Source organism: Acomys russatus, chromosome 10, assembly GCF_903995435.1.
Source record: "Acomys russatus chromosome 10, mAcoRus1.1, whole genome shotgun sequence".
NCBI classification, from domain to species: Eukaryota; Metazoa; Chordata; class Mammalia; order Rodentia; family Muridae; genus Acomys; species Acomys russatus.
In genome coordinates, this window is record NC_067146.1 from 23,065,363 (window position 1) to 23,092,802 (window position 27,440).

The 27,440-nt window shown below is 39.3% G+C and overlaps 1 protein-coding gene across 1 annotated transcript in view; it reads right to left on the bottom strand.

Annotated features, from left to right (window-relative positions):
- Positions 1-2,962: 2,962 nt before the first annotated feature.
- Cftr (CF transmembrane conductance regulator) overlaps positions 2,963-27,440 on the bottom strand; it is a 145,743-nt gene continuing 121,265 nt past the window's right edge. Inside the window, exons 22-27 of the mRNA XM_051151883.1 lie at positions 24,393-24,644; positions 18,849-19,004; positions 10,165-10,254; positions 5,281-5,453; positions 4,601-4,706; positions 2,963-3,467 (exon numbers count right to left, since the gene is read on the bottom strand). Coding sequence (XP_051007840.1) covers positions 3,267-3,467; positions 4,601-4,706; positions 5,281-5,453; positions 10,165-10,254; positions 18,849-19,004; positions 24,393-24,644 — 978 coding nt within the window. The 3' untranslated portion in view covers positions 2,963-3,266. The remainder of the gene's footprint in view (positions 3,468-4,600; positions 4,707-5,280; positions 5,454-10,164; positions 10,255-18,848; positions 19,005-24,392; positions 24,645-27,440) is intronic.

A 27,440-nucleotide genomic window follows, 5' to 3' on the forward strand; every position in this document is an offset into this window, starting at 1 on the left:
GACAACAAACAACAAAACAAACCAAAAAAAGAGCTCTGCTTTACATTGTCCTGAGAAGGTTTCTGTTGTAGTGATAAAACACTGACTAAAAGCAATTTGGGAAGTCAATTCTTTGTTTCAGTTTACAGTTTATAGTCTATCACTGAGGGAACTCCAGGCAGGAACTGAAGCAGAGGCCATGGGTGGGCTGCTTACTGGCTTGTTCCTCATGGATTCTCAGCTTGACTTCTTAGACCATCCAGGACTATCTAGGGGTGGCACCCTTCACAGTGAGCTAGATCCTCCCATATTCATCCTCAAACAAGAAAATGACCCACAGACTTGCCTATAGGCAGTCTAATGGAGGCATTTTCTCAATTGAGGTCCCCTTCCTAGATAATTCTATCGTGTGCCAAGTTGACAAAAAAAAAACAAAAACAAAAACAAACAAACAAAAAACAAAACAAAACAAAAACAAAACAAAACAAAACAAAAAAACTAGCTATCCCAGTGCTTTTCAGCCTTCCTAATGCTGAAACCCTTTGATACAGTTCCTCATGTGGTTGTGAACCCAACCATAAATTTATTTCCTTTGCTACCTCATCAGTATACCTTTGCTACCATTACACATTGTTATGAACAGGATATGCAGGGCATCTGACATGTGACCGCTGTGAAGGAGTCATTCAACCCCCAGGGGGGTCATGACCCACAGGTTGAGAACCAATAAAACAAGCCATTATTTTTGGTAATAATGTGTCCATGTAGACTCATTGGTTATAAAAAAAAGTAACACATTATTTACTTATAAATCTCTTGTGTCCTCTATGCCTCTAATATAAAAATCCTTGAAGTATACTGAGTTATCAAGAGATGCTTGTATACTCATGTTCACTGATATATTTAGTTTGTCAAAAATGTAGAATTAACCTGAGCCCATTTTCAGAGGAATGGCTATGCAAAATATCATATATAATATATATTATATAGAATATAATATATAATGCTATAGTACATTATATATAGGCTATTACTTATCCTTGAGTAGAAAGAAAATTCTGACACATAATATAATATGGCTGAGTCTTCCAGATATGCTAAGTGAAAGAAGTACGTACAAGGGGACTAAATGGAGATTCATTCCTATTAGATAGACTCAGAGTTATAAAGCAAAAGTCAAATTCATGGATTCATGGGTGGCAAGTAAAAGAGTTATTGGCTCGTGGACAAAAACAGGTTTTCAGGTTGAAAAAATCTTCATCTAGAATTGAATAGTTAATAGTACTGATAATTACACAGCTATGTGGATTTACAAAGTGCTTTTGAACTATTCTTTAAAATAATAAAAATTGTAAACATATTATAAATATCTGACTGAGATGTAAAGACACAACTTGATGATTTGTGCTCTAATTCAACTGTGATTCTCAAAGAGATTAGATCTAAAAGGAAGATGTGTATTCCAAGAAGCTCAGAGAGGAGAGCTAGGGAGCGCAGAGACGCACCAGGTGAGCACATCTGAAAACATGAGTTTCACACAAACAAAAGGATTTTATTGACACATGATATTCTATTACAGTAATAAATATAATACATTCTTCTAAGGCTTAGTTTGCAGTTCAGAAGCTGATGTGCCCATGACTGGACCATCTTAACTTCTGGTAACCATGCTTTTCAAAGCTGCATTAAGAGGGAATAGGTGCTGTCTGAGAATCATACACATGGGTACAAGCTTTACATCACTCCCACTGCTTCACACCATGAAAGTGACTGGTCCTTATCATCCTTGTCCTCTTCACTACCATTTAAAAAGAGCTAGTGCTATAAAAATTCAACATTTCAAATACAAAAATCATTTTATACAAATATAAGTCATTATTTAATCATTCTTAAAATACAGCATTGTTACATATGAGTTTGAAACATTACTACTAAAATAAATATTTCCCAGATAAAATTTCCTTTGCATCACAAATTATAAAACAGCATATAAAACTAATTCATGATTATATCTTTCTCAGAGTGTCTCCCCCACAACTCTGTGGAGAAAGTATGAAGTACACACAGCTAGCTGAGAGAACGTGAACACACTGCTGTCCTTTCCATGAGCCTCTAGCACACAGCCATTGCCTGTCTACTTGTGAACTCCTGGACCTGGCACAGGGCCGCACTTGTTCGCATTAACACAAGTTTCCTTCACTTCAGAAGACGTAAGGGTCTGTTACTCCCTGGCATACCATGGAGACTACCCTGGCCCCTCCACGTGGCTGTAGCAGTTCGCTTCCTAGGTCAGGGATGCATGCTGATAATGAGACTGTTTAGATATATGGTAGTACCCTTAATTTCCAGGATCTGGACATTCTTATTCTTGATGGCTTACTAGATGTTACTAGATGTTACTAGATGTTGAGTGGGGCATCTTTCCACACCGCCCTGTGTTTTCATAGTATTTTGGCATTTGTGTGGAATGGGACAGACAATGTATAGAAAGCAATACACCTGTGTTTCTAAATATCTTGAAGAAAAGAAAGATGGGACATGGGGCTATATAAGCCACTGTTTCTGATCTCATTACTTCATCTTATCTCTAAGCACTATGATTTCAGTTCTTCAACAACACAAATTAACCTGCTGCACTGATGAATAAGCTGAACAGCCACCCTGGATGGCAGTTAAAGCTGCCTTTCCAGCTATTGCTAGGGGGCAAATGTTTTCAGGAAAATCTGGCTTGCAAACCACAAGCGGTCCACCGTCCTGTATCTGAAGTGCCCTTCACACATTTGACCACTGCTAGAGAGCCAGTTACCCAGTTCCATATGAATGTTCTTGATTTCTCTTCCAAATCAGCCTCTTTAAAAAACAAGGTGGAGGCTTCACCCTGTTTTCGAAGGCACAGGCAACGCGGTCCTTCTCCTCCAAGTCCATGAGCAGACAATCATACGTCATCATTTGCACTGCTTTCTAGAATCTGGCTTTTTTTTTTTTTTTTTAGTTTTTCTTCTTTGTTTTTCTGCGTCTGTGTTCATTAATATGTGTGTGTGTGTGTATGTTCATGTGTGCGTACTTGCATGTGGAGGCAAGAGGACATCCTCAGGTATTGTTCCTCAGCTGCCTGGCCTGGAACTCTCTTTGGGGCTAGGATCGCTTGCCAAGAGCCCCAGGGATCCAGCTGCCTTGTGTCCCCACTGCTGGGGTTAGAAGCATGGGGAACGCCTGGCTTCGTCCCTTTGCATGGGTCCTGGGGACGGACGCAGGTCCACGGAGCTGCTTCCCCAGCCCCCCAGCCACTAGAGACGGGTTTCCTGTACTTCTTCTTCTGTCTCCTCTTTCAGAGCAGTAATTGTTGGCCGAGTCTTCTGCTTACTAGAGTGGCGGGGCTGGAAGAACCTCATCTTCTCTGAGGAGCTAATGGCCTGCTGGAAGATACTCTTCTCACTCAGAAGTGCCTGAAGGGAGTCGTACTGCCACACATTGTTATCTTCTATGACCTAGAGAAAAGGCCATCAGTGGAAGATCAGGTCAGTGCAGCACAGAAACAGACCCAGGCCCAGGAGAATAGAAGTCCGCAGAAAACACAGGATTCAGAACCTTGTCTATTTTACTTAATTTTCACATCTGTGAAATTAGCTGTGAATGCTGCGAGTGGATTTTTAAAATTTAATGTAATACCAGGTACTGCACGCCTTCAGAGAATGGGAGAGCAACTTAAGGAGCTTGGTAAACGAGAAACATCCATGCTCCATCTCGTATAAACTCTTAAATTGAGCTATATATATATATAAACTTTAATGTTGAAATTTAGCACACATGCCGTGCACTTTGAACTTGTTCACAACTGGGTCTAAGGCCTACCAATTCCAAACTGGCTAGGTGTGGCTGAGAATAACACCTGCAATGCATGTGAAAGCTCTGCAGACCCGAGGCCAGAGGCCAGAACGCAGAGAGCCTTACCCAGCCCCTGACCTTGACCCCAGCAGAACAAGAGACAGGCCTGCTCTCTAGTCACTTGCAGCTGGGTAATAAGAGGAATAGAAATGCTTCAGTAAACAAACAAGCAAGCAAACTAACAGAGAACATTTTCCTCCAGAATACTCAAAAGCCCTGGGAAAGTGAAAATGTTACATGATCCTTGGGACTTCCTTGTGACTAAACAGGAACTGTGATATTTTGGGGGAAAAAAAATGAGAAGGTGGCTGACATAGACACTAACCTGAGTTCTGGTAGTGATGAGGACGAAACAGGCTTCTTTACTACAACATTAAAACTACCAACAATAAGGCCCATCCCAGTATATTCCCCATGAGAAGTTTCATTATTGGAAGAAACAGAGGGACTTTAAAAAAGTTCATGTTGTGACTTGTTCCCCCAGAAAAAGATCCAAAAGCACAGATATTTGATCTACAGTGTCACTGAGTAATATGCTACCACTGGAGATGTGCTAAATTTCAATATCACTTCACAGCTCAAGTCAAAGGAAAAGACTGATGTAGACACACCAAGGAGAGCTGGTAGATGTGTGATATACATAAGAAGGGGCACATGAATATAGTTTACAGTAACTATTATGCACAATTGTTAAAATAAATGGAGAGTGAAACATCAAATGAGTGTAAAGACTCACCAAAAATCGTTGGCAATCCAACATTGCTTCTATCCTGTGTTCACAAATGATTACCGTGCAACCAGTGAAGGCATGTTTTAGAACTCTTCGAATTACTTGGTATGTTCTAGCAAAGCAAGAAAATACAAAATAAAGCATTACAGGGTGTGAATGATCTGCCTTTGTCTTTGACAATATGCATAGTATTTTATAGACTTAGCTTTTTACTTAAAAAATACTTTTAGCATAATGTTGATATAGACAGCCACAATCAGCTTTCTGCTAATAGGGTACATTCTAAGTATTTAGTACACTAACAAGGCAAATGTTTATAAAATTCATAAAAAGAAACTATATATACATAGATTCATCATCAGCTATTAATTTGTGCTATGAATGCATTTATGATATAAATAGGATGCAGAGGGAAGTGGTAAGAGTGTGTACATCTATGTAATACTTCATCGTGTGCTGATGAGGTTGAAGAGTTTTATGAAATTCCAGACTCCAGTTAGGAGAGAAAACGGGGCTCTTATTGAAGGAAATAAGTACTTGTGCTCATGTTAAATAGGGACTTTCTCCTGGACAATTATTTTGCAGCCCCTACTTGCAGGCATAGTAGCTGAATGGAACTTATATCAACATGAAGTAACTTTCCATGACTCTATGTGCTATTACATAAAAGGATTTCTGGAACTTACATGGGGTCCAGATGGGCACTGGGCTCATCAAGTAGTATGATCCTGGCCTTATTCAGAACAGATCGGGCCAAGCACATTAACTGCTTGTGGCCATGGCTTAGCACATAACCCCCGTCCACAAGGGTGAAGTTGAGCTGCCCAGGAAACTGCTCTATCACAGATTTGAGTCCAACCTGTATAAAATAAAGAAAAGCACTGTGCTCAGAAGGGGCACTCGAAATACCACAGAACAAAAATCACTCCAGTGGCTAAAAATACACATGAGTTTGCACAGATGAAATTTCACATCACCTCAAACTCCCAACTCCCACTTAGCTTGATTAAATCAAAGTTTTTTTTTTTTTTTTTTTTTTTTTTTTTTTTTTTTTTTTTAATAATACTGGTTGCTCTAAGCTAATTGGAGGATTTCTTTCAGCCCCATACTTCATTCACAACTCATTCAGTGTGCATTTGTAAGTGCCATGTTCCACAATAGGCAGTGATGCCCAGTTATACCTGTCAATGGAATGTGTGCTTTAAAGAAAACAGAGAACACAGTTATGCACTCCATCATGACATCCTATTGTAGATGACAAAGGGATTCAAGATTGACAAGCATGGAAGACACAACATGACCCTTGTTCACCTTTTATCTGTAATAAGGGATGAGAAATATCATGAAAGAACTAGCTGGGGAACTCTCAAAATTACATGACAGTCCAATGCTTATCTCCTTTACTTATAAAATATGTGAGAAATTGGTAACATTCTCATAAGTAAAAAGTTTCTTAGTTAAAAATGGAACACAACTAAAATTGTAGGCTCTTAGATGTCAGGACAGAATATGAGGATTAATTTAGAGTTAATAGCTTATATTTTTTAAATTGTAATTTTAAAGGGGGGTTATAAAGTAAAAGATCTACAAATCATTCTGTCAAAATAAGACATAATTATAGATGTCTCAGTGGTTATTACTATTTAAATGCATGTACATTATGTCTTCTTTGCTAAGAACCACTGAGTATATAAGAGCTAAATACAGATAGGATTATCTCTTACTCTTCAGGAATCTGGAATTTCATATGTGCAGGTAAGATACATATATCCATAGAACTCTAACATAGGCAGGCTTGGTTAAGGCCTTCAGAAAAAGCCCTTGATCTTGGAGATGGATTCAGACGTGGCTCACAACACAATTTAACACAATTTATGCCAGGCTCATATGTGCTCACTATGGAAAGTTCAAACACACAGCTTCTTAAACTACCTTTTGTGTAAACCAGTTAAGGTTTAAAAGGCTTCTGAGGTAGTAGGGAACTTAGGCACATTAGACAAGGAAAGCTACCCTCGTGGATCTCAGGAGACTCAATATAAAATTTGCCTCTTGCATGTTAAGCCCAATACCAACCCATGTCTATCTCCAGAGTTTGGTTGTTTACATGGTGTCAATGTCTGCCTTCAAGCTAATGGTTTTAAATGCCTATCTCTGGCCTAGAACATTTCCCAGTTATTTAATTCTCTTTGTCAATTTTGGCACACTGAGTCTTGTCTGGCCTTCTGACATTTCTTAACCATCATACCACAAGTATCAATGAGTCAAATTGTTAACACATCACATAAATAATGCAGATCTGAGATTGTATTATTTCTCTGTTTTAAATCCTATAATAGTTCTTTTCCTGGATGAATAAAATGTAAGTGTTCTCATGTGGCAACCAAGACATCCTGAAACACGCACGCACACATATGCACACACATGTATGCACACACGCGCGCGCACACACGCACACACACACACACACACACACCTACTATTGTGCTCAGAAGCATGGGTTTCTAATTCTTCACACATCTCAACATTCTCAGAGTTTGTTCTACTGCTCAGTCTGAATAACCTTCTACACATCCCTGTTTATACACAGAACAGACAGGAATCCTGTGTTGACATGATTCCCCGTTAGACCACATATTTCTTGAAGGTAAACATGTGTTCTTCAGTTAGGAGCACTCTCAGCCTCAAACCATCCATCCATCCACCCACTCATCCATTCAGTCATTCATTTAATAGCTACTGTAATCCTGCAATGCTGTAGGCAAACAAAACAGTCTTTATGCATTAAAACTTAAGGATGAATGAATTAGTCTAGTGTTTATCTCTGACATTATGTACTGTACTCTATAAATTTTCACGGCTTTATAACCTTCCATCAAATTACAAAGTCAAAGGTTCCCAACTGTGGATAGATAAATCAGTTCCCTATACCAAACTATTCCATAGTATTCACAGGGATTTATGTTTGTTTGTTTGTTGTGTGTATGTTGTATGACATTAAGAAAAAGTAAAAATAGGTAAATTGTGTTTGCCTGCAAGATCACTATTGGGCCACTTAAAAATAGACCTCTCAGTGCCTTTTGATTCCATTCTGCCAAGTCCCACTTAAAAGACTGTTTCTGTTCTTTAGATAGTTTCTACAACCATTCCCTTGATGATTAATGTGTAAAATGGCAAATTAAAAAAATAATCTAACAAGCAAAACCAAACAAACAAAATCCCGGCACTCTAACAGCAAGAGTCAAAGGTTCCAGGATCACACAAACGGCCTGAAGCAGTAGAGTTCCGCAGTCAGGGCTGCAGTCCTTTCGGCACTCACCAGCCATCCTAGCAAGGCAATTCATTACTGAAATGAAGATGGCAATACCTATTGTTCATCAAGCATGAGAACATTTTCATGACACATTTTACATGAAATAAAGGATTCTCCATGTATTCAATTATTCAATCAGTACTTATCACACACAACCCATGGGTCCAGTCACTGCAGGCTCAATACAGAGCGGGATGAGTCCATAATCCTGGTGAACGCAGAGTCCCACAGGAGGTAGAGTAGTCACTAGGTGAATTTTGATCTAGTGTAGGAAACTTGAAGAACTGAAGGCATGGGATACATGTAGGAAAGTCTCCTTTCAGGAGGCTCAGGATGGGTTTCAGAAAGAAGTGATGTGTAGTGGAAGGCTTGAATGTGAGAGGGAACAGGAGTAGTGGACTGCAAGGCTTTCCCAAGTGCAGAGAACAGCAAGTGAAAAGCAGAAACAGCTGCCTCCAGCTTCTTCCACAGAACAGAGAACATTCTGTGCTTTAAAGAAAGTTAAAATTCACAGTGCTGAATCATAGGACACAGAGGATATTGGGGCTGAGAGTAGAGCAGCAAAGACCAAATCACAAAGGTCCTGGTAAGCAATGTACAACAGGCTAGCTGTCTAGCAGAAAATAGAGTGGCACAGGGAGGGTAGATGCAGGCTTTTTAGAAAGCTCTGCAGAGCTTCACAGGGGAGGGAGCTGCCCTGAAGCAGCCCAGAAGGGTTAGTTAAGACTTTTGTCCCAGTGTCTCAGTAGGTTGACACACCCCCAACGTGGCCCAATTTGCCTATACTGGATCATCAACCATATAGGAATAAAGCCTAGGATTTGTGGGATCTTCTTCCTGCTGCTGTAAGACAGGGTTTGGTGCTTACGTTTCTTTGTGGTCACTCCAACAAAAAAACTTTGTCACGCTAACTCAGTCCATGGGACAATAAGGTTAGCTCAGCAGCAGCAGCAGCTTTATGACACAAAAATTTAAAAAGAGGCTCGGTGAGAAGATATATCTAAAGATGGACAGATGGACAAAATTGAGTTATGTGGCTATCTGTATTATACTGGAAATACAAGTCTTACAAGCATAGCTTCAAACATTTTAGATGCTTTTATGATTCTGCGCTCCTACAGATTTTATGGAGACTTGGCAGTACCTGTGGGTTTTTATAAAGCCTCATACCTTCTGCCCCAAGTTCTCTCCCAGTACATTGTATTCTTACAGTTCACTCTGTAAAACTGCATCAAGGATGTTACAGCATGTCAGCAGCAATTTAGTTAATGTTTTCTTTAAAAACCTTGCATTTGCTGGGTAATAAGGAAACCTTGATAATGAAAACTGTGCATTTTATTAGGGGAAGGTTAAGGTTGGTTACTCAAGGGGTTAGCATTTAGCACTTAGAGGCTTCAAAGCTCATGGCAATGTCTGCTCTGGAGAAAGGAAAAAAAAAAAAAAAAAAAAAAAAAAAAAAAGAAGAACAGCAAGGGAGAAACAATGGCCAAAGTGCAGGAAATGGTGGAATGCCCATAAGAAAAACCTAATGACCAAAGTTTCATAGATCTAGCTGAGTCAAAATTTTGGGACTTCCAGCTGTAAACTGATATAGGAATGAACTAAGACTTTGAGGGTTGTTGAGATGGATTAATATATATTCATAAGAAAAAGACATGATTTGGAGGGGAGTGAAGAAGGGAATTCTAGATCCACATGTGTACATGCTTCAGAAACTCATGTTAACATTTCAATGGCCAAGGTAGCACTACTAAGAGAAAAGATGTTTGCGAAGTGATTCAGTCATGGGGCCTGAGCACCCCATAGATGGGATTAGCGCTATAACAAGAAATAGAGAGAGAGTTCATTCACCACTTATACCAAGTGAGGCACAGCAAAAAATACATCTCTGAACTGACTGGAAGTAGGGTCTTAGCAGATAGTAAATAGTGCGTTCTGCTTCCTTAACCTTGGACTTCCTAGTCTCCAAAATGGTGAGATAAACGTGTCTTGTCTATGAACAATTGAGTCTATAGAACTTCATTAGAACACACAAGCAGATTATACAAGGACTGACTCCCCTGAGAAGATGGGATGAGTCTAAATCAAAACATGGTTGTGTCAGTAAAGTAGAGCACTGCTCTGTCAAGGTATGTATACACATGGGCATGCATTCACAGAAGCACACAGAGGTAAATGTGAAAAAGTGTGTATCACCTATGGCAGCATACTTGTGTGTATGATCTGCCTCTTCGAAAACTATTTCATTTAGCATGCTTACCTCATCAGCAACTTCCCATATTTCTTCATCTCTCCATTTTCCATTGGGATCCAGGTTTTGTCTGAATGTCCCAGAAAAGATAAATACTTTCTATAATAATAAAGAAATTAGAAAGTATGATTAATTTATACATTTTTAATGTTTCCCTCTTTACTCCAAAATATTTCAACTAAGAAATGAAACAAAGGAGCATCCAAGTATTCATTAGCTAGTTATACTTTTCTGTATTTGCTTTATATCACTTTTAAAGAAAAAATATTGCAGCATTTGAAACTCTTTGGATATCTTTTTTCTAATTTCAATATACTTGGAATAAGGAACTTGAGGCTACTGCATATTGTGGAAAATTGAGTGTCTTCTTCCACTAATATTCCTCATTGTAAGCAAATGTAAACAAGTCAATGAGTTAGAATTAAATTGCCAGGACAAAGTACTATTTTTTATGTATTCATCTTGGATTGCATTGATAAACTAGTTTCCTAAGACATTTTAAAACCATGTTAACATACAGAAGCATATTCCATACACACATTTAGTTTATAAGTTTACACATCTTCTTACTTATAAGAACTGAGAGAAACAGGAAGAAGGGCAACTTTGAAACTCAGAAATGATCACAGAGCAACCATTTGTTCAGGGGTATGTGTGCTGGTGAAAAGAGGCAGATGTTCTGGGTGTGGAAGGAGAAGTGCACAACCATCATCAAGACGCTGCTCTGGGTGTGGGAAGAGAAGTGCACGGCCATCATCAAGACGCTGCTCTGGGTGTGGGAAGAGAAGTGCACGGCCATCATCAAGATGCTGCTCTGGGTGTGGAAAGAGAAGTGCACAACCATCATCAAGTCGCTGTTCTGGGTGTGGGAAGAGAAGTGCACAACCATCATCAAGTCGCTGCTCTGGGTGTGGAAAGAGAAGTGCACGGCCATCATCAAGACGCTGCTCTGGGTGTGGAAAGAGAAGTGCACGGCCATCATCAAGACGCTGCTCTGGGTGTGGAAAGAGAAGTGCACAACCATCATCAAGTCGCTGCTCTGGGTGTGGAAAGAGAAGTGCACGGCCATCATCAAGACGCTGCTCTGGGTGTGGAAAGAGAAGTGCACGGCCATCATCAAGACGCTGCTCTGGGTGTGGAAAGAGAAGTGCACGGCCATCATCAAGACGCTGCTCTGGGTGTGGAAAGAGAAGTGCACGGCCATCATCAAGACGCTGCCTTTGCAGTGTCACTTCCACTTAGGTTGGCCATGTGCTTAAGAGAAAACCAGGCTTAAGAAATTTCAGGTAATAAGTAATATTTTAAAAATAATATTTAGTCCTCTCTGTTCACACTGAAGACTGGCAAAATAATTTTGATGTTAATGTCTAAAGTAACTTTCTTTCCTTTCAGTATTTTGGTTGTCTCTCTGACCTTTGAGATACAGATTCAATTGAAGCAGACAATAGAAATGTTTACTTGGTCAAACCGAATAACGCCAGCATCCTGCAAGACTGAAACGAATGGACAAAATGTTCTATCTTCAAAACAGACAGTTACTAAAGGGAATGTGGCCTGCAACAATGCCTTGGTAGTCTGGTTCTGGTTGGGTAGGTATGGCTGTAAACAGGAACCCAGTCTCTTTCATTTCCTTGCTTTGTAAATCAGAGAAATATGACCCTGCTTCAGTACACAGCAGGAACTGAGCATCACTCCTGATTCATCTTACTCTTCAACCTACCTACATGAAATGAGCCGCTGGTCATTTATTTTATCTTCAAACGATATGTCAAATCAGTCTATTTAACAATTTCTGTTCCCACTGAATAGTGCACATCATCCTTAGCTCTTTCTGTGTCAATGAACGGGTTTCCTAAATTGATTTCCTTCTTGACACTCTTGCTTCTCTTACAATACACTCAAGTAATTCATGGTAAGTGGAAATGATTTTCCATTTCACTTAGGGCACAATATCTGCAAGTTAGTCACAAGATCACAGAACACCTTTCCACTCCATCCTCTAACCACATGGATGTTACTAGCGTCCTAACATAGTTTATTCTTCTTGGCTGGAAGCTCCTCCTCCATGGCCTCACATGACACTCTATAGCCTTCAGGTTTCAAGTTAAGTTTCATTGCCTAGGGCCCTGTTCCTCATCCTCAAACCAAAGCAGTTCTTCTAATTATTTCTTATACTTTTATTTCTCAGAGAACATTAGGCTTAGGTGCTGGGGATGTTGCTCAGTTGGAAAAACTGCTTACTGAATTTACAAGGGGCCTTGGGTCTCATCGCAGAAGTTAGTAACTGAGCATGGTAGCATATGCCCATAATTCCAACACACAGGAGGTAGAAAAAAAGAAGATGATTTCAGGGTTACCCTTTGTGACATAGGAAGCTGGAGACCAATCCAGGTTGTATGTCTCAAAGAAAGCTACCGAGGTTATGCACACCTCTCTGTTTTTAATGCTTGTAGCTCTTTGAAGACCATGTCTTTACTTTCATTTTTTTTAGGCATAAGCTTTGAATTGGCTCAGCAAAAGTTGATGAGCTGTTTGATGAGCTGATGTGGGGAAGTAAATTACAAAACAATCACAATCGGAGTAAGTATTATTTTTCCTCTGTTTTGAAGAGTTACTTCAATAAGCAATTGTTTTGGCTAATAAAGGTGTGTGTGTGTGTGTGTGTGTGTGTGTGTGTGTGTGTGTGTGTGTGTGAGAGAGATGAGAGAGGAGATGAGAGACGAGAGAGGAGCAGAGAGGGAGCTGGAGAGAGAGGAGAGAGAGGAAGAGAGAGACAAGCGACACAGAGATAAGAGACGCGACCGAGACCGAGACAGGGATGTGTGTGAGTTTGTGTGCATGTTGCGTGTGTGTCTGGTGTGTTGTGTCTGTGTGTGTGCTAAGAAAACCCCCATTACTAAACGTGACCCAAATGCTTTACAAGAATCACAGTTCTTTAAAGCATAATATTAACAACCATTTAATATATGACGATTTCTCATGGCTGCTTCAGAAATAGCATAACTAACTTTTATTCATAATAGTCTATATTAGTTTATTAAATTTATGCCATTTTAAATAATCTGCTTATTTTAACCAGAAACAAAATTGTTAGGCATCTAAAAGATTTAGGTATGGTGGACTTTTTATACTGCAGGTCTTTTGTTCATAATTTCATGTCTAGTAAAAGGTAATGACTACATATCCAATTTTAAAGAAAAATTGACTGAAAAAACTGGTTCTGTTAGAATTCAATTGTATGCAATCAATCAGACATTCCATTCCTGTAATTCAAAGAGAATCTGGCAGTCGCTTGCTTTCCCGGTGCCAGCAGGTGTCTTACTTCTGCTCCCTAAACTGTTTGAATACCCACAAAACCCTCTGGACAACGGAAAGGTCTCTGGAGGTCAAGCTAAACTCTCTCTGGTTTATAAATTCAACAGTGAAGGCCATGGCAAGTGGAACGGTTTGGCCAACTGGCACACGCAGATTCTGTGCACAAAAAAAAAAAAAAAAAAAAAAAAAAAAGCACCTGAAGCTCTCAATCACAGGGATCCCATACTGGCATTGTAATAAACCACTCACTAACAAGAATGTTAGGGCAAGCAAATATTTGATATTTATTTAATGCCATGTATGGTATAAAGTGCAATTCTTTTTTTTTAAAATTTATTTATTTATTTTTTTATAAAGTGCAATTCTTAAGACTCAGGGCAGAATAAAGAGATCTCCTTTGTTCACCACATGACTAATCTCTTCCCCGAAGCTGCCTCCTCCACTCCTAAACACTGTGGAAGCAGCTGGGCCTACATGGACTTCCCATGGCTGATTACATATCATTGCAACAGGCTTTAGTACTAGATGTCAAATGAAAACAAAAAAGCAATTCAGTTTATGTGGTGATTTCACTTACTATAAAGTAGATAAATGGGAGAGGTGACTGCCTCTGCATACGTAAATAGCCCTTGAAATGCGGCCCAATGCTTGTAAATATAACGGTGGTTACAATCCCTCTGACGAATTCTGCAGCAGTTTCGTACAAACTGCATCTGTACAATTGAAATCCATTCCAGTATGAAACACTAGGACTCTTAGTTGCATTAGAATGAATCATTGGTTTGCTTTAAACATCTATCAGGTAGAAAACTATGAACAAAATATTTCTATTCAGAACTATTAACAGGTTATAACTATATAGATGTTATGCATATGGCATTTAAATATAAAAAACTGCATGTACAACAGTAAAACTACAATTTCCTAGAAGTCCACTTATAATATTAAAATGTTAAAAATACATAAAAATGTTTTTCTAATCAAAGCATATCATGAGTTAGTTTTCTGCCTGCCCTTGATTTCTGCACTCTGGCCAACTGTCTACTCAGTACGTTCTAGGTAATCACGTCACAGTATGATCATCTGAGAGTCCATCGTGTATATGCCAGTGCTTAATCCAATCTTCTCCAGGCCCTCCCTTACCCCAGGAGATGCAGCTTCTTCCTACTGGACCATGCCATGACTTCCAATATGCCCTAACCTGTGATTCCCTTTGACATTTCTCCCTCTCCCTTCAATCTGACCTATCTTTTAGCTTGCTCATAGTCTCCCACCTGGAACCTCATGTACCCAATCCTTCTGAACCTATAAACTTTATGACATTTTATGGCATGTGTTCATTAAAATTTTCTTTGTGAAACTGCCCACATTCATTTATTCATACTTATACAAAGAAAAGGGATACATATTTTTTTACCTCATAGAATTAAAGACAATAACTATGACAATACTGAATAATGCTTAAGCAATGTGGAAAGAGTCTAAATATTTTTCATTTAATTCCTACAAAGCACAAGGAATTGTTATTAATTATACCCATTTTGCAAATAAGGAAACTAAGACAGCAAAATTATACCAATGACCTAAGATTATAGATTAGAACCCAAGTGCTGAAAGAACCACAAATGTGCGAGACAGCAGCGGCTAGTGATTCAGCACAGAGCAATGTATTCTGAGTTCCTCTCATGCAAGGTGTCACGTTCCATGTCTTACAGCAGAGGAGTCATTTCAGAAGAAAAGGATTTTACTTAGTATTTCTATCATTCTTTTTACAACTCTTTCCAATTTGTGACCACCACATTTAAATCGTGTAAATAAAAGGAATGTGCAGTTAATCTGAAAATAAGACAGAGTAGAAGTGCAAGCAGAACTGCATAAACAAGGTTTGAGATCTCATCTGGGTGTGGTCAGTAAAAGCAGAGCATTTTTGTTGGAAGAAAAAAACTTCCTCAATTCATAAAGTATGATACGTAAACACTCACATGTTTGCTGGAAATAGAAAAAGCAAGAAGCGAAAGGAGGGGCCACGCAGCAGGAAAGGAGGGACACCGATGTCCTGGAAGCAGTGACAGCAGGCCTGGGGTCTGGGCATTTGCCACTGCTTACACACTCCCTCACTAGGCCAAATCTTGACAGACACCTATGTTTAGTTGCTAATTTTCAGTTTCTCTCTTTTTACTTTTTCTGTTTCTGATTTCTGTCATATGACAGAGAGTGTCGTTTTAAGTCTTTCACTAGAAGTTCACTGGTGGACGAGAACCTCTCTGGCATATCAAGGACAAGCAATATCTCTACATTTGATATAACTAAAAAGAGCACAAAGAACAATAATTTTATGTGGTGAATTTTAAGGTGGCACCACCAACTTCGTAATTTCTCTCTACACATGCTGCTATCTGTGATCTTTCAAAGCAAAAGATGTCCCAACTCTGTCTATGGTGAGAATGATGAGTGGATATTGAGTATTTTCAAACCATTAAGAAAAGGAGCCAAGGAGATGACTCAGTGGATAAGAACACCTGCCACACAATCCTGATGACCTGAATCCAGTGTCCAAATTCCATGGTGGCAGGAGAGTCCTGGTTCCTGAAAGTTGTCCTCTGACCTCTACAAGGGGGCCATGATGCATACACCCACACATTCTCCCCGTCTCATACACACTACAACAATAGAAAAGTTCTACTCATTTACTCAGAGGAATTTACAGCATCCCAATTTGTAACTGAAGCTGTAAAACAACTGCTTTTCATTAATTATCTGCCTAAGAAGGTCCAGTTAGTAAATGTTTTCATCTTGGTGCTCTGTCTAAGCCAGTGAGATGCCATGTCTTAGCTTCACTGCCTCCTCTTCTTGGCACAGGACTTGCAGCCAAAGCAGAACAAATGAAAGAGGCTCATGCAGTCTTCTGGGCTGTATGTATCCTGAGATTGCTGCCTAGGCACTAAACTAGAACAGGGAAAAACCTGCTAGGACTGCTCAAACCAATGACATCTTGTGACTCCTAGCTAATGTTTCAGGGTCCCTGTATGAGAGAAGGTATTCTTTTCAAAGAACCTGTTTCAAGTGTCTGAAAAGCAGTAGCTGATGAATCTTCAACAGTACCCTAGCTCAAAGTGAGAGAGACCTTGTGAAGTATGCCCTTGTTATGAGAGACATAGGAGAGAGGAAAGGATGGAAAAGCAAACCAAACTAGTTTTCCTTGAATACTTGGTCCTCTCCTTTTTATCGTTCTAGAGATCAAACTCCAGAAAAGAAAAAGCATGCTGTAATTCTTACTTTCCTACTTTCCAAGAAAAGGTAGAAAAGGAAAAGTAGCCCTGAGGTTAGATATCAAACATATAAGGACTTGGTCCTCTTTCTCTTTCCTAGGTATTTGCAGGACCTTCAATAATTGTCACCAAGACAATGTTAACCACGCTAGCAGATGTTCTTAGGATGCCGAGAAAGGGAGCTATACACCCTCCATCAGCATTTCTGAAGGACCCTTTAAACACATTTCTTTTTCAATTTTTTTAAGTAAACCTCGAAGCTATAAAAGAGCAGAGATGAACAGAGGCAAATCTAAAGATTCACTTAAGCAGAAAAGCAGGACAGATTTTCCTAACTCTGGCCCACTCCATTGTCCTCTGGGTCTGTAAGCAGAACTAGCAAGGAGGATGGAGCCTTTCTATTGTGTAGAAGGCACAACGAAGGGCAAAAGCAGTGAACTTTTAGAGCTTGGCCTTTCTAGTTGCCCTACTGTGTGAACAAGAACAACAAAGGCGAAGTGTTCACTGCCTTGGTTAAAGACGCTTAACGGCGTCTCTGACAGCCACGTTCCCTTCCACTGCCTCTCTGACAGCCACGTTCCCTTCCACTGCCTCTCTGACAGCCACATTACCTTCCACTGCCTCTCTGACAGCCACGTTCCCTTCCACTGCCTCTCTGACAGCCACATTCCCTTCCACTGCCTCTCTGACAGCCACGTTCCCTTCCACTGCCTCTCTGACAGCCACGTTCCCTTCCACTGCCTCTCTGACAGCCACGTTCCCTTCCACTGCCTCTCTGACAGCCACGTTCCCTTCCACTGCCTCTCTGACAGCCACGTTCCCTTCCACTGCCTCTCTGACAGCCACGTTCCCTTCCACTGCCTCTCTGACAGCCACGTTCCCTTCCACTGCCTCTCTGACAGCCACGTTCCCTTCCACTGCCTCTCTGACAGCCACGTTCCCTTCCACTGTCTCTCTGACAGCCACGTTCCCTTCCACTGCCTCTCTGACAGCCACGTTCCCTTCCAGTGCCTCTCTGACAGCCACATTCCCTTCCACCGTCTTCAGCATTCTTACTCGCCTAATGCCATCACCTCAGAAACCTGTATTTCTAGTGTTTATCTTTAGACCCTCTGACAGTCCCTCTTCTCTTTTTGAAGAAAAGTGTTTCCATAACTTCAGCAAGGAGGAAGATTCTGGGGAAATGGCATGCTATAGAAACAAACTGAAAGCACCAGTTTGGCGGTTACAATATTTAGGGTCCTACCACTTGAAAGGTGCAAATGTTCTGTGAAGATCATTACTAAGAATTACAAGCATTTTCTTGTTTAGATTTGTAGTCAGTCTACCTGGCAATGTTCCCAGCATGCTAATTTTGTGCTGAAAGTAGAGAAGCACTTAAGAGAACCATCTTAGTGTATTGGCTTCTGTGCTTACAGAACAAAAGGAGGAAAAGTCTCAGAGAAAAGGGCAAAGACCAACAGAAACACTGCACTGTCTTTGGCTTCCGTCTCAGCAAGCCGTCTCTTGGTTTACATTTAGGTCATTTTGACTACACCTGTTGCTGTTTCTCCTCTACACAGGAAGTCAGTGTGTGCAGTAACTCACACAGTATGGCACTAAGTGGGGAGGTTAGAAATCCTGTATGACCCAGATCAAGGACTGATATACAAGAATCTCTAAATTAATCTGACATAGCTTTTTCCAGAGGACAGTCAGCGCGCTCTCCATTTCCACTTGCACTGTGTCATGCTTCCCAGGGCTCATGATAGCAGCTGCGTCTTTCACATCCGGCATAGTGTTTAGCCATGGTCTGCCATGGCACACTTGGAGCTCTGAGTATTGAAGCAGGGCTCTGAAGCCGCTGACCATGAATGACCCTGGCCCCTGCTACAGATTGTGCTGCATAGACGCATCACCAATACATTTCACAGATACACACCACACCAAGTTCCAGATGTCCACTCTGCATGCTACACTTTCCTTGCATATAGTAAGAGAGATGGCAGGACCCATCAAATATATTTTGCAGAGTGATAAGGATTTCTTAATAATGATAAATAATGATAAAAACGTCAATTCTTACGCTTTTCTTTAAATTTTTTTTTTTTTTTACATCTTTGTGCTCACCTGTGTTATCACTCCAAAAGCTTTCCTCCATTCTTGTAAGGTCACTGAATTCCATGAGACACCATCAATCTGTATATCACCTTTAATGTTCAACAATTGTAAAAATGCTGACAGCAAGGTACTTTTGCCGGAGCCAGTTCTTCCTAAGAGGCCAACCTAGGATGAAACAGGTTGGGTTACTCTTGCGCCAAGGGTAACACACTACATCTCTTTACCTACAACCAGTGGGATCATTTCTGTTCTTGCATGTTCATTTAAGCCTTCTCACACAGTCTCCTCATCAGTACACAGAAGAATAATCTGGAGCTGAAGTCAGAAACTGGCCTACAAGGTTGAACTCCTGCTGCTGGCTTCATTAACCACTAACTTTTACTAATAAGAAAAGGGCTAGAAGTGTCAATTATGAGTTAAGGAAAAATAAAAATCACTTAAGTTAATGCAAATCAGCTCTATGGATGGGCTCAAACCGGAAGCAGGAATGCACAGCCTGAGGTACTTTTTAAACATGGATACAAATGTGAAAATTGGCCCAAAATAGGTCTAACATTAGGTTATTGTCCTTGGACTTAATTTGTTTCCTCACTGGTAGAGCCAGCCACATTTTTCTAGTATATACAAGTCCTGGGTTTGGGCCCCAGCATTAAAGGTGGATAGGGTAGGGATTCTGCCCCTAAGAAATTAAGCAGTGTCAAGTTAAGGCCTGATGATATAAGAATATTTTCATTAAAAATATATATTTCCACAGAATGCATATTGAGCTGAAGTTTCAATATCGCTCAGCTCCTCAGCAATATTCAAATCAAATGCTAACACATAATCTTTCTGGCAGGAAGGAAACTTCAGGAAGGAAAAAAGGGAAATTAAAGAAACTCTTCTCACTACCCAAGGATCACAGCTGCAAGAGCACAGCGTAGGATTGAGGTTGCCTCCTATTACATGAGTGCAGCAGTCTAGGGAGCCCTTAAAGTGCACACTCTTTGTTCTAATATAAGCTTAGCTCGCTGAAACCATTAACTAGCCAAGAATGAACGGCTGCATATCTGCAGCACTTAAAATGTGGTTCATCCTGTCCTCGGTGCTCCTCTATTTCCTAACTTCTGACAGCTTTGGAGAGAAAAACTGTCTTTTTGAAAAGTGCTCTTCACATATATTTGGTTAGTAAAGAATTGTCTTTTTAAAAAATACACTTCAAATTAGCACTTTAAGTATATTATAAAAATGAATTTCTAAATTGCAGGTTATATATTTATTTCATTGTAGGCTAGCAATAACTTACAAAATCAAACTATGACATAGGCCACAATAAATGAAAATATTAAGAGTAACTTGCTGGGAATTTATAGGTAACTTGGTAATAACGTGGGCCTTTGTGATGAGCCAGTAAAGAATAATGGCAAGGGGCTGGAGACATGGCTCGGCCATTAAAGGCTAGGCTCGCAACCAAAAATATAAGAATAATGGCAAGAATAATTTCCTTCCTAACCATCAAAGGAGCTCTACAGGGTAATTTTCATAAATTTTTGTTCTTGGGAAAATATGATCAAACAGATGTTACACAAAAGAATTTTGTAATAATTTCTCTATTTCTTGGGTTTATATAAAGAATATAAATTCAACAAAGGCTGCATAGTTTACTCAATTTTTTTCCCAGTTTCTCCATCTGGGATAATGGTGAGCTTAGATAATGAACACTTGTGTTAGCTGACAGACTGGAGGATGTAAATATGAGGAAAAGACTGAATGGAAGAATGAATGGATGGATGGACCAATGTGCACTTGGCTTAAAGAAGGTTCTCAATGAAAAGTTACTGGGGTTGACTGAAAGATAGTCAGAAAGTCGAGCAAATAAATGAACATATATATTGATTTCACCTTACAAATAAGTGATAGAATTGTTTAGTTTTGTTCAGTGACTTCCACATTGCATTTTCCCATTTCTGCACTACCACATGTTGTGCGCATACACATTCACCATTTGTCATGATTTTTCCAACACTGCATTAAAGCATTATATACGAAATCAGAATATGTCAGTATAGGTGACGCATAGGATGAAAAAAAGTGAACCTCAACAGAAGAAAGTGATACCGCAGTGCATATAAAGGATATTTCGTAGAAAGCACCTTAGTGTATGAATCCCTAGTAGGGTAAAGACCACACTGTATTTCTTCCAGGAGGAAATATTGAAATTTTCAACGAGCTCATTTCTTATATTGACATAATACTGTGCTGAGAGGCAAATAATAAATACTTTCTTTAACTTTAAACCCTTTGGCAACTGCTCCACTTTTCTCACATCAAAGTACGGGATGAATTATGTCTGACAAGTTTTTTAACAGCAAGGAATCTAATTGGTTTATACCCTAACAAAGTCATCTTGGTGATAATTGTGATAAATGTGATAACTGTCACATATTACCTTCTTATTTGTAAGAACACTTCCTGCAAATAAATTCCTTAGACAAATCCTAAGTACAAGTCAATGTTTTTTTGTTTTTGTTTTTGTTTTTGCTTTTGCTTTTTTTTTTTTTTTTTTTTTAAGTGGCTTTAACACACCTCATCTCTACAAATTTAGGATCAAGAGAAATCAAACTATGGTCTGGAAGGCTAGTCAGCGCTGAATGGGTCCAAGCAGGAACTGCCTTGTGTCATGAGTACTGCAGTGGTGGTGTGGTCTCTTTAAAGCACCTTACCTGCACTTTAATGGCAGAGGGGAATGCACTATAATTATCCCATTTCCTTGTGGTCTCCAGAAACCAAGATAGCCAGTAAAATGAAACTTAGATTGATGGGGTGATTATAACTGAGACTCTTAATATGTTCATACACCTGTTTATTATTAGTAAGATAAGATGGACTACTCAAATTATTAAACAATTCAGCAGGCTCATACCAGATCTCCTAAAGGCAGAATGTAGTATATGTTTAAGAAATCAAACAATGTATGCAGGCATGTTGATTTGATGAGAACATCAATATTCTTTTTTCTTTTCTTTTTAAAGACAGGGTTCCTTTGTGTAGCCCTGGCTGTCCTGGAACTCAATCTATAGATCAGGCTGGCCTTGAACTCACAGAGATTCATCTTCCTCTGCTCTCAAGTGCCGGGATTAAAAGGTGTGTGCCACCACTAACTGGCAGGTCCCTCCATTTAAAGTAAGAAGCTGATCAACAAATTTTCTTTCAGATAGGTAAAGCCACAGTGCAAACCACTATTCCCCCATGACTGGAGAAAAAAACAAGCAGGTTCAGACAGTCACAATTTACCAGCCTGAAAACAGCAAGCAGAAACCTTGAGCAAGCCAGTACCAGAACTCTACTGAAAAAACATCCCAGGCTCACTGTGGACTTGGAGAAGGAAGCAATGCCAGGAACCCTCCAGTGACCTCACAAGACCACCAGAGGACTGTCTTTTAGGTTTTACACACCCACATAAGAGAGTGACCAATCTCAGAATGGTCGGAATATTGTCTTCCATTTAAAACCTGTTCTTGAGTGAGACTATTTTATCATGTCTAACTTAGTAGAGATTTTTTTCCCAGATCCCAACTGATTTTAGGAAATAGAAATATTTAGTGCCAGGCAACTCTAACAATTCTTTACTACCTAAAGGGGTGAATAATCTGGTGGCACTTACAAACCCACAGTTGAAGATATTACTAACAGCCTATTATCACAGTCCCTTTCTGAAGCACATCATATACGTTTACCTTTTAAGAAAAAGATATGAAACATATTGAAAGAAAAAAGTATATAAACAAACAATATTAGGATAGAACAAAGCCGGGTGTGAAAAAGACACTGTGATTTATAGACTGGGAATATAAAATAACTAAAATTAATGAAAAATTAGCACATAGTAACAGCTGGTTTGTTAGCAAACAGAGTGAGGTCATTCTAAGACAATCCTAAAGCTATAGCAAAAAGTGTACAACAAAGAAGGAGAATACCTTGATGAGCTAACGATCAACAGTTTACATATGTTTGAGGAAAGAACCACTGTGCTTGAGGATATGTTAATAAAAGCAGCCAACATCAAAAATGCCTCAGCAAAAAATCCAGAAGATCCAAGAATCATCGTACAACTAGGAAAAGTGTAACTTATATACAAAGTAAATGTTAGAAAGTAAAAGAAGACATAAAAGAAGAAGGAAGGAAGGAAAGGAGGAGGAAAGGAGGCTGGGAAGGATAGAGGGGAATATTTCAAACAATAGTTACTAAGAAGCTTCCCTCAAAGTACATGTTCAAAGAAAAATAAGCAAAATATCGCTCAAAGCCCCAACAACCATACTACAGCGCATCATCTCAAAACCTCAAAAATTATTAAAGAAAACCTCTTGAAGAACACCAGAGGAAGAAACGACATTACTTATTAAAAATTGAAATAAGAATTACTTATATCCTTATGGACACCACCAAATCAGGAAATAAGTGGAGGAAAGGAGGAAAAGTAAGACCGCCTCAAACTAGGAGTGTATACCTTGTGAAGTTGTCTCTCGAAAGTGAAGGAAAGAAATCTCCAAACAAACACAGAGGCGGTGTATAGCCATTAGGCTTACCTTGAAAGATAGGTTAAGAGAAGTTCTTCAGAGAAAAGGAATGATGCAACTTAGACCTATACGAATTTTCAAACTTGCATCTTAATGAATAAAGGAACCATTTGGGAAGTAAATAAAGCAACGGCAAAACGAAAACTCGCACTGTTCTTACTCTCAGTAGCTATAACAGGAAACATGCATTTGCTCACATATGACCTGTGAATATACACAAAGAACCATGGAAAGAATATAAAACACAGGAGGGAGAGATTGGGACTATAATGTACTGATGCTATTTATGTTGTAACATTACTGTTTAAAACTGGACCTGGACTCACTGCAAATATATATTGTGAACACTAGAGAAAACTTTAAAAATTCACAAAAGTAGAATTACTATGCTAAGAGAAGAGAAAGACCTTGAATCATACAATAGTAACAGTGACAGAAAGAAAAGAATTGAAAATAAAATTAGGGATAAAGAGAAGAGTAAGGAACAAAGGCAGGAACAGGCTGCACGTACAACTGCACTTGTGCCTACCACTCTCGATGCTCATGGCCTACAGTGAGTGACTGGCAGGGCAGTCCAAGGAACTAAGACATAAGTACTCATTGCTCACAAGAAAGTCACTGAAGTTTAATGTTTCATATAGATTAATTAAGGGTTGGATAAAGTTGCACTGTGATGATCAACCAATTTGTTGCTACTGTTCATAGTGCTGGTTGTATTTTGGGCACATGTTATATGTTTAACGACGTCTTCAGCTGGAAAATCTGCAATTGATTACATATTTTGCAAGTACAGTCGCCTTCAAGTATGGTCACATGGACAATAATCTGATTGTATAGATTCTCTGTAATTTCAATCTCATATGAAACATAATGACTTTGCACAGTAATACCATCAACCATATAGAAAGAATATTGATTATATAATTATTCAAATGGTTTTCACTAAGACATTGCTATGGTTGTTGGGACTCACTAACAAACAATGTTGAAATCTCACCCTCTGGCCAGGACTTATTGCGAAAGAAATGTTCTCTAATATGGCGTTCCCATCATCTCTGTACTTCACCGTGAGGTCTTTGACGACCATTTCACCCCTGGAGGGCCAGGCATCACTTTCCTTCACATGCTCATTCTCAATAACTAAACCATGAGACGAGTCTTCCCCATGTGGCCCTTCCATTGTCTTGGCACACTCGCTTTCTTCTTTGGGAATATCAATAAACTTAAAGACTCTGCTCACAGACCGCATCTGAAATGAAAACAACAGGTTTTTTGTTTGCTTGAGAACTGTAGACAGTACTGTAATTAGCTTGATGTCACCTAAAAAAAAAATGAGTTGTAAATTATGATGGAAGCTCCCTGTCACTTGTTACTTGACAGGGTTTTCAGTGAAGTAACAGGGAATAATTAGATATAATTAAAAGCTTAAGCAGTGAATCGACTAAGACTTATATAATTGGGTTCTATAGAGATGTGTTTATTTTTGTGATTGCTTAAATCTCAGGTACATAGTTCACACAAACAACCACAATATTCTCAAGGGCCTGGGTGATGTCAAAGAGAAATATTTTCCCCACTCTGAGAGTACTGCACAATTCTGTGCAGTCAGTATGTAGCACACTTCTAAACCGCTGCAGAGTTTTGTGTGCTTCTCTCCATTTTTGCTAACAACTCTCTACAATTCTCTGTGTCAACTCAGTTATGAATAGACTCCTGATGTTTAGCTCAATTTTTTTCAAAACAGGCCTCTCTTTGTAGCCCTGGCTATCCTGGAACTTGCTCTGTAGACCATCCTGGCCTTGAACTCATAGAAATTTGCTTGCTTCTGCATCCTGGGTGCTCAGAGTAAAGGTATGTGCAACCACACCTGACCATTTAGTTTGTTTTGGATTTGTTTTTCCAGACAGGATTTCTCTGTGTACCCTTAGCTGTCCTGGACTTGCTTTATAGACTAGGCCGCCCTCAAACTCACAGAGATCCGTCTGCCTCTGTCTCCCTGAATGCTGGAATTACAGACATGCACCACTGCGCCCCACACTTAGTGAGTTTTTAATGAGTCTACAATGTTCAAATTCACATTGTTGCACAGGTAGGAAGTTAAAAATTTACACTTTTAGTAAAAGTTACTTAAAATCAATTTCCATCATTAGCAAAATGTGGCCATATATAAAGGTTATATTTTCAATTAAATATGGACCTATGGTTGTAGAATAGCTTCTCCTTCCTGTTATGACACGACTATTCCATCACCTTAGAGTGGAGATGTCCTTGGGCCTGGTGGCCATGTGGCAAAATAAGCAGGATAAAATACACTGACAGCTAGGTCTACAGTAATAGTGAGCTTTTGAGACTCCCTAGTAAAAGGGAGGAGAGTAGAGTTCTAGACCCTCACCTGGAATTCGAACCACCAGTCCCTCTTGCTTCCCCTCCCTTTCAGCTGTAAGTGATCTTGGGAGACCCTAGAGTATATGGGACGAGAGGAAGTGGGATGTTAACTAGGAGTAGGAATCATGAGGTAGCTTCAATGAGGTCATCATCCATTATGGAGCTGAATTTATGGTGTGTAAGACAGTTTCACAGTTTCCACAGCCTGTAAGTAACATGCCATCCATGATTATGGTAAGCCCAGAAAACTCATTATCACCAAGTCAGACTCGGATGAAACTCTTACTTTGGTCTGTCTTCAGGGTCTGTTAGGGGCAAAAATGTTTGTTCACATTTCTGCAGGAAAAGTTAATGCAACAATCTGATTTATAAATCTTTCAAAACAATATTTAATAAAGTGTATTTTGATGTACACAGAAATGAAGGAATTTGGCTAGTTTTCAGGATAGTCCAGCTTTTCAACCAAAACAAACAAACAAAAAAACCCAAAAAAAACAAATACTGCTCTAAATAACTATGACAACTTTTATTTAAGACACTTCTAAAACATGTTAACATGCAGTAGATACTGTCTATTCAAACAGTTAATAAATGAAGGCATGAATGAGTATATAATGAGTAAATACATACAAATCAATAAACACCTAGGTTTTAGCCATTTTGAAAGGTAATATACAGTTCTTTGGCCTAAGAAATATAACTTAACTCTCCATCAATGACAGTCACCATTAAGAACAAATCTAGAACATCTAATATTACACGTGCAAAATGAAGCATACTTACTGGGCATGAAAATTGAGAGTTTGTAACTTGTTCTTTAAAGTATAAATGCTGAAAATGACCCCCCAGGTCTGACTATTCCTATCGTCAAATATCCCTGCCCAAGACACTCTTTGTTAATAGTGAACATGCTCTATAACATCAGAGCAAAGTGTGGCTCAGTTTAATATCTTAGAACATTTTCTGACAGTCAGATAAAGTAGCAAGTGCAGGCACTTTCATCACTGTCAGTTTTGTAACTACTGAAACGACATTATGGTATAGGCCACTCACTAACCAATTCCTCTAAATCAGAGGGCTGTCAGCATGGTGACTGCCTCTAACTGGAGAAGTCACATAGGAACCAGAGCAGAGAAGTCAATACTAGTCTTTAAGTTTCAAAAGATGGCTTTTCATAGTCAAGACATTATGAAAGTTTGGCATTTTTACTCCTATGAACATTGGCTTTTAAACTTCAAAGGCCAAGGCCCCCATAAGGTATATATATACCTGTAGGTAGTCATGGCTGCCAAGACACTGATCATTTAAGCTCAGGCTCAGGTGTCAGCTTTGACAAGAAACCATGACTTTAACTCTTATAAAAATGAAAGTCTCTAGTCTAAACACAGAAGACTTAATGTTTTTTGCAAAAAAAAAAAATCTGCAGTTATAGTCTTAGGATGGCTGAGAAACTGTCAGCCTCTTCAGTCCACAATATGGGAATGAAAAGAGGTTGTCCATGAATAAGGGCAACTTGGAAGCCTTAAATAACATGGTATCCTGACTTATAACTAAACTTTGATGTCCTAAGTGACATGGAAGATACCAGGAAAAAGTTCCACAAAACAGAGAAGACAGAAATAGACAAAGTCTCCCAGACAATTCTTCTAGACAAGATAGG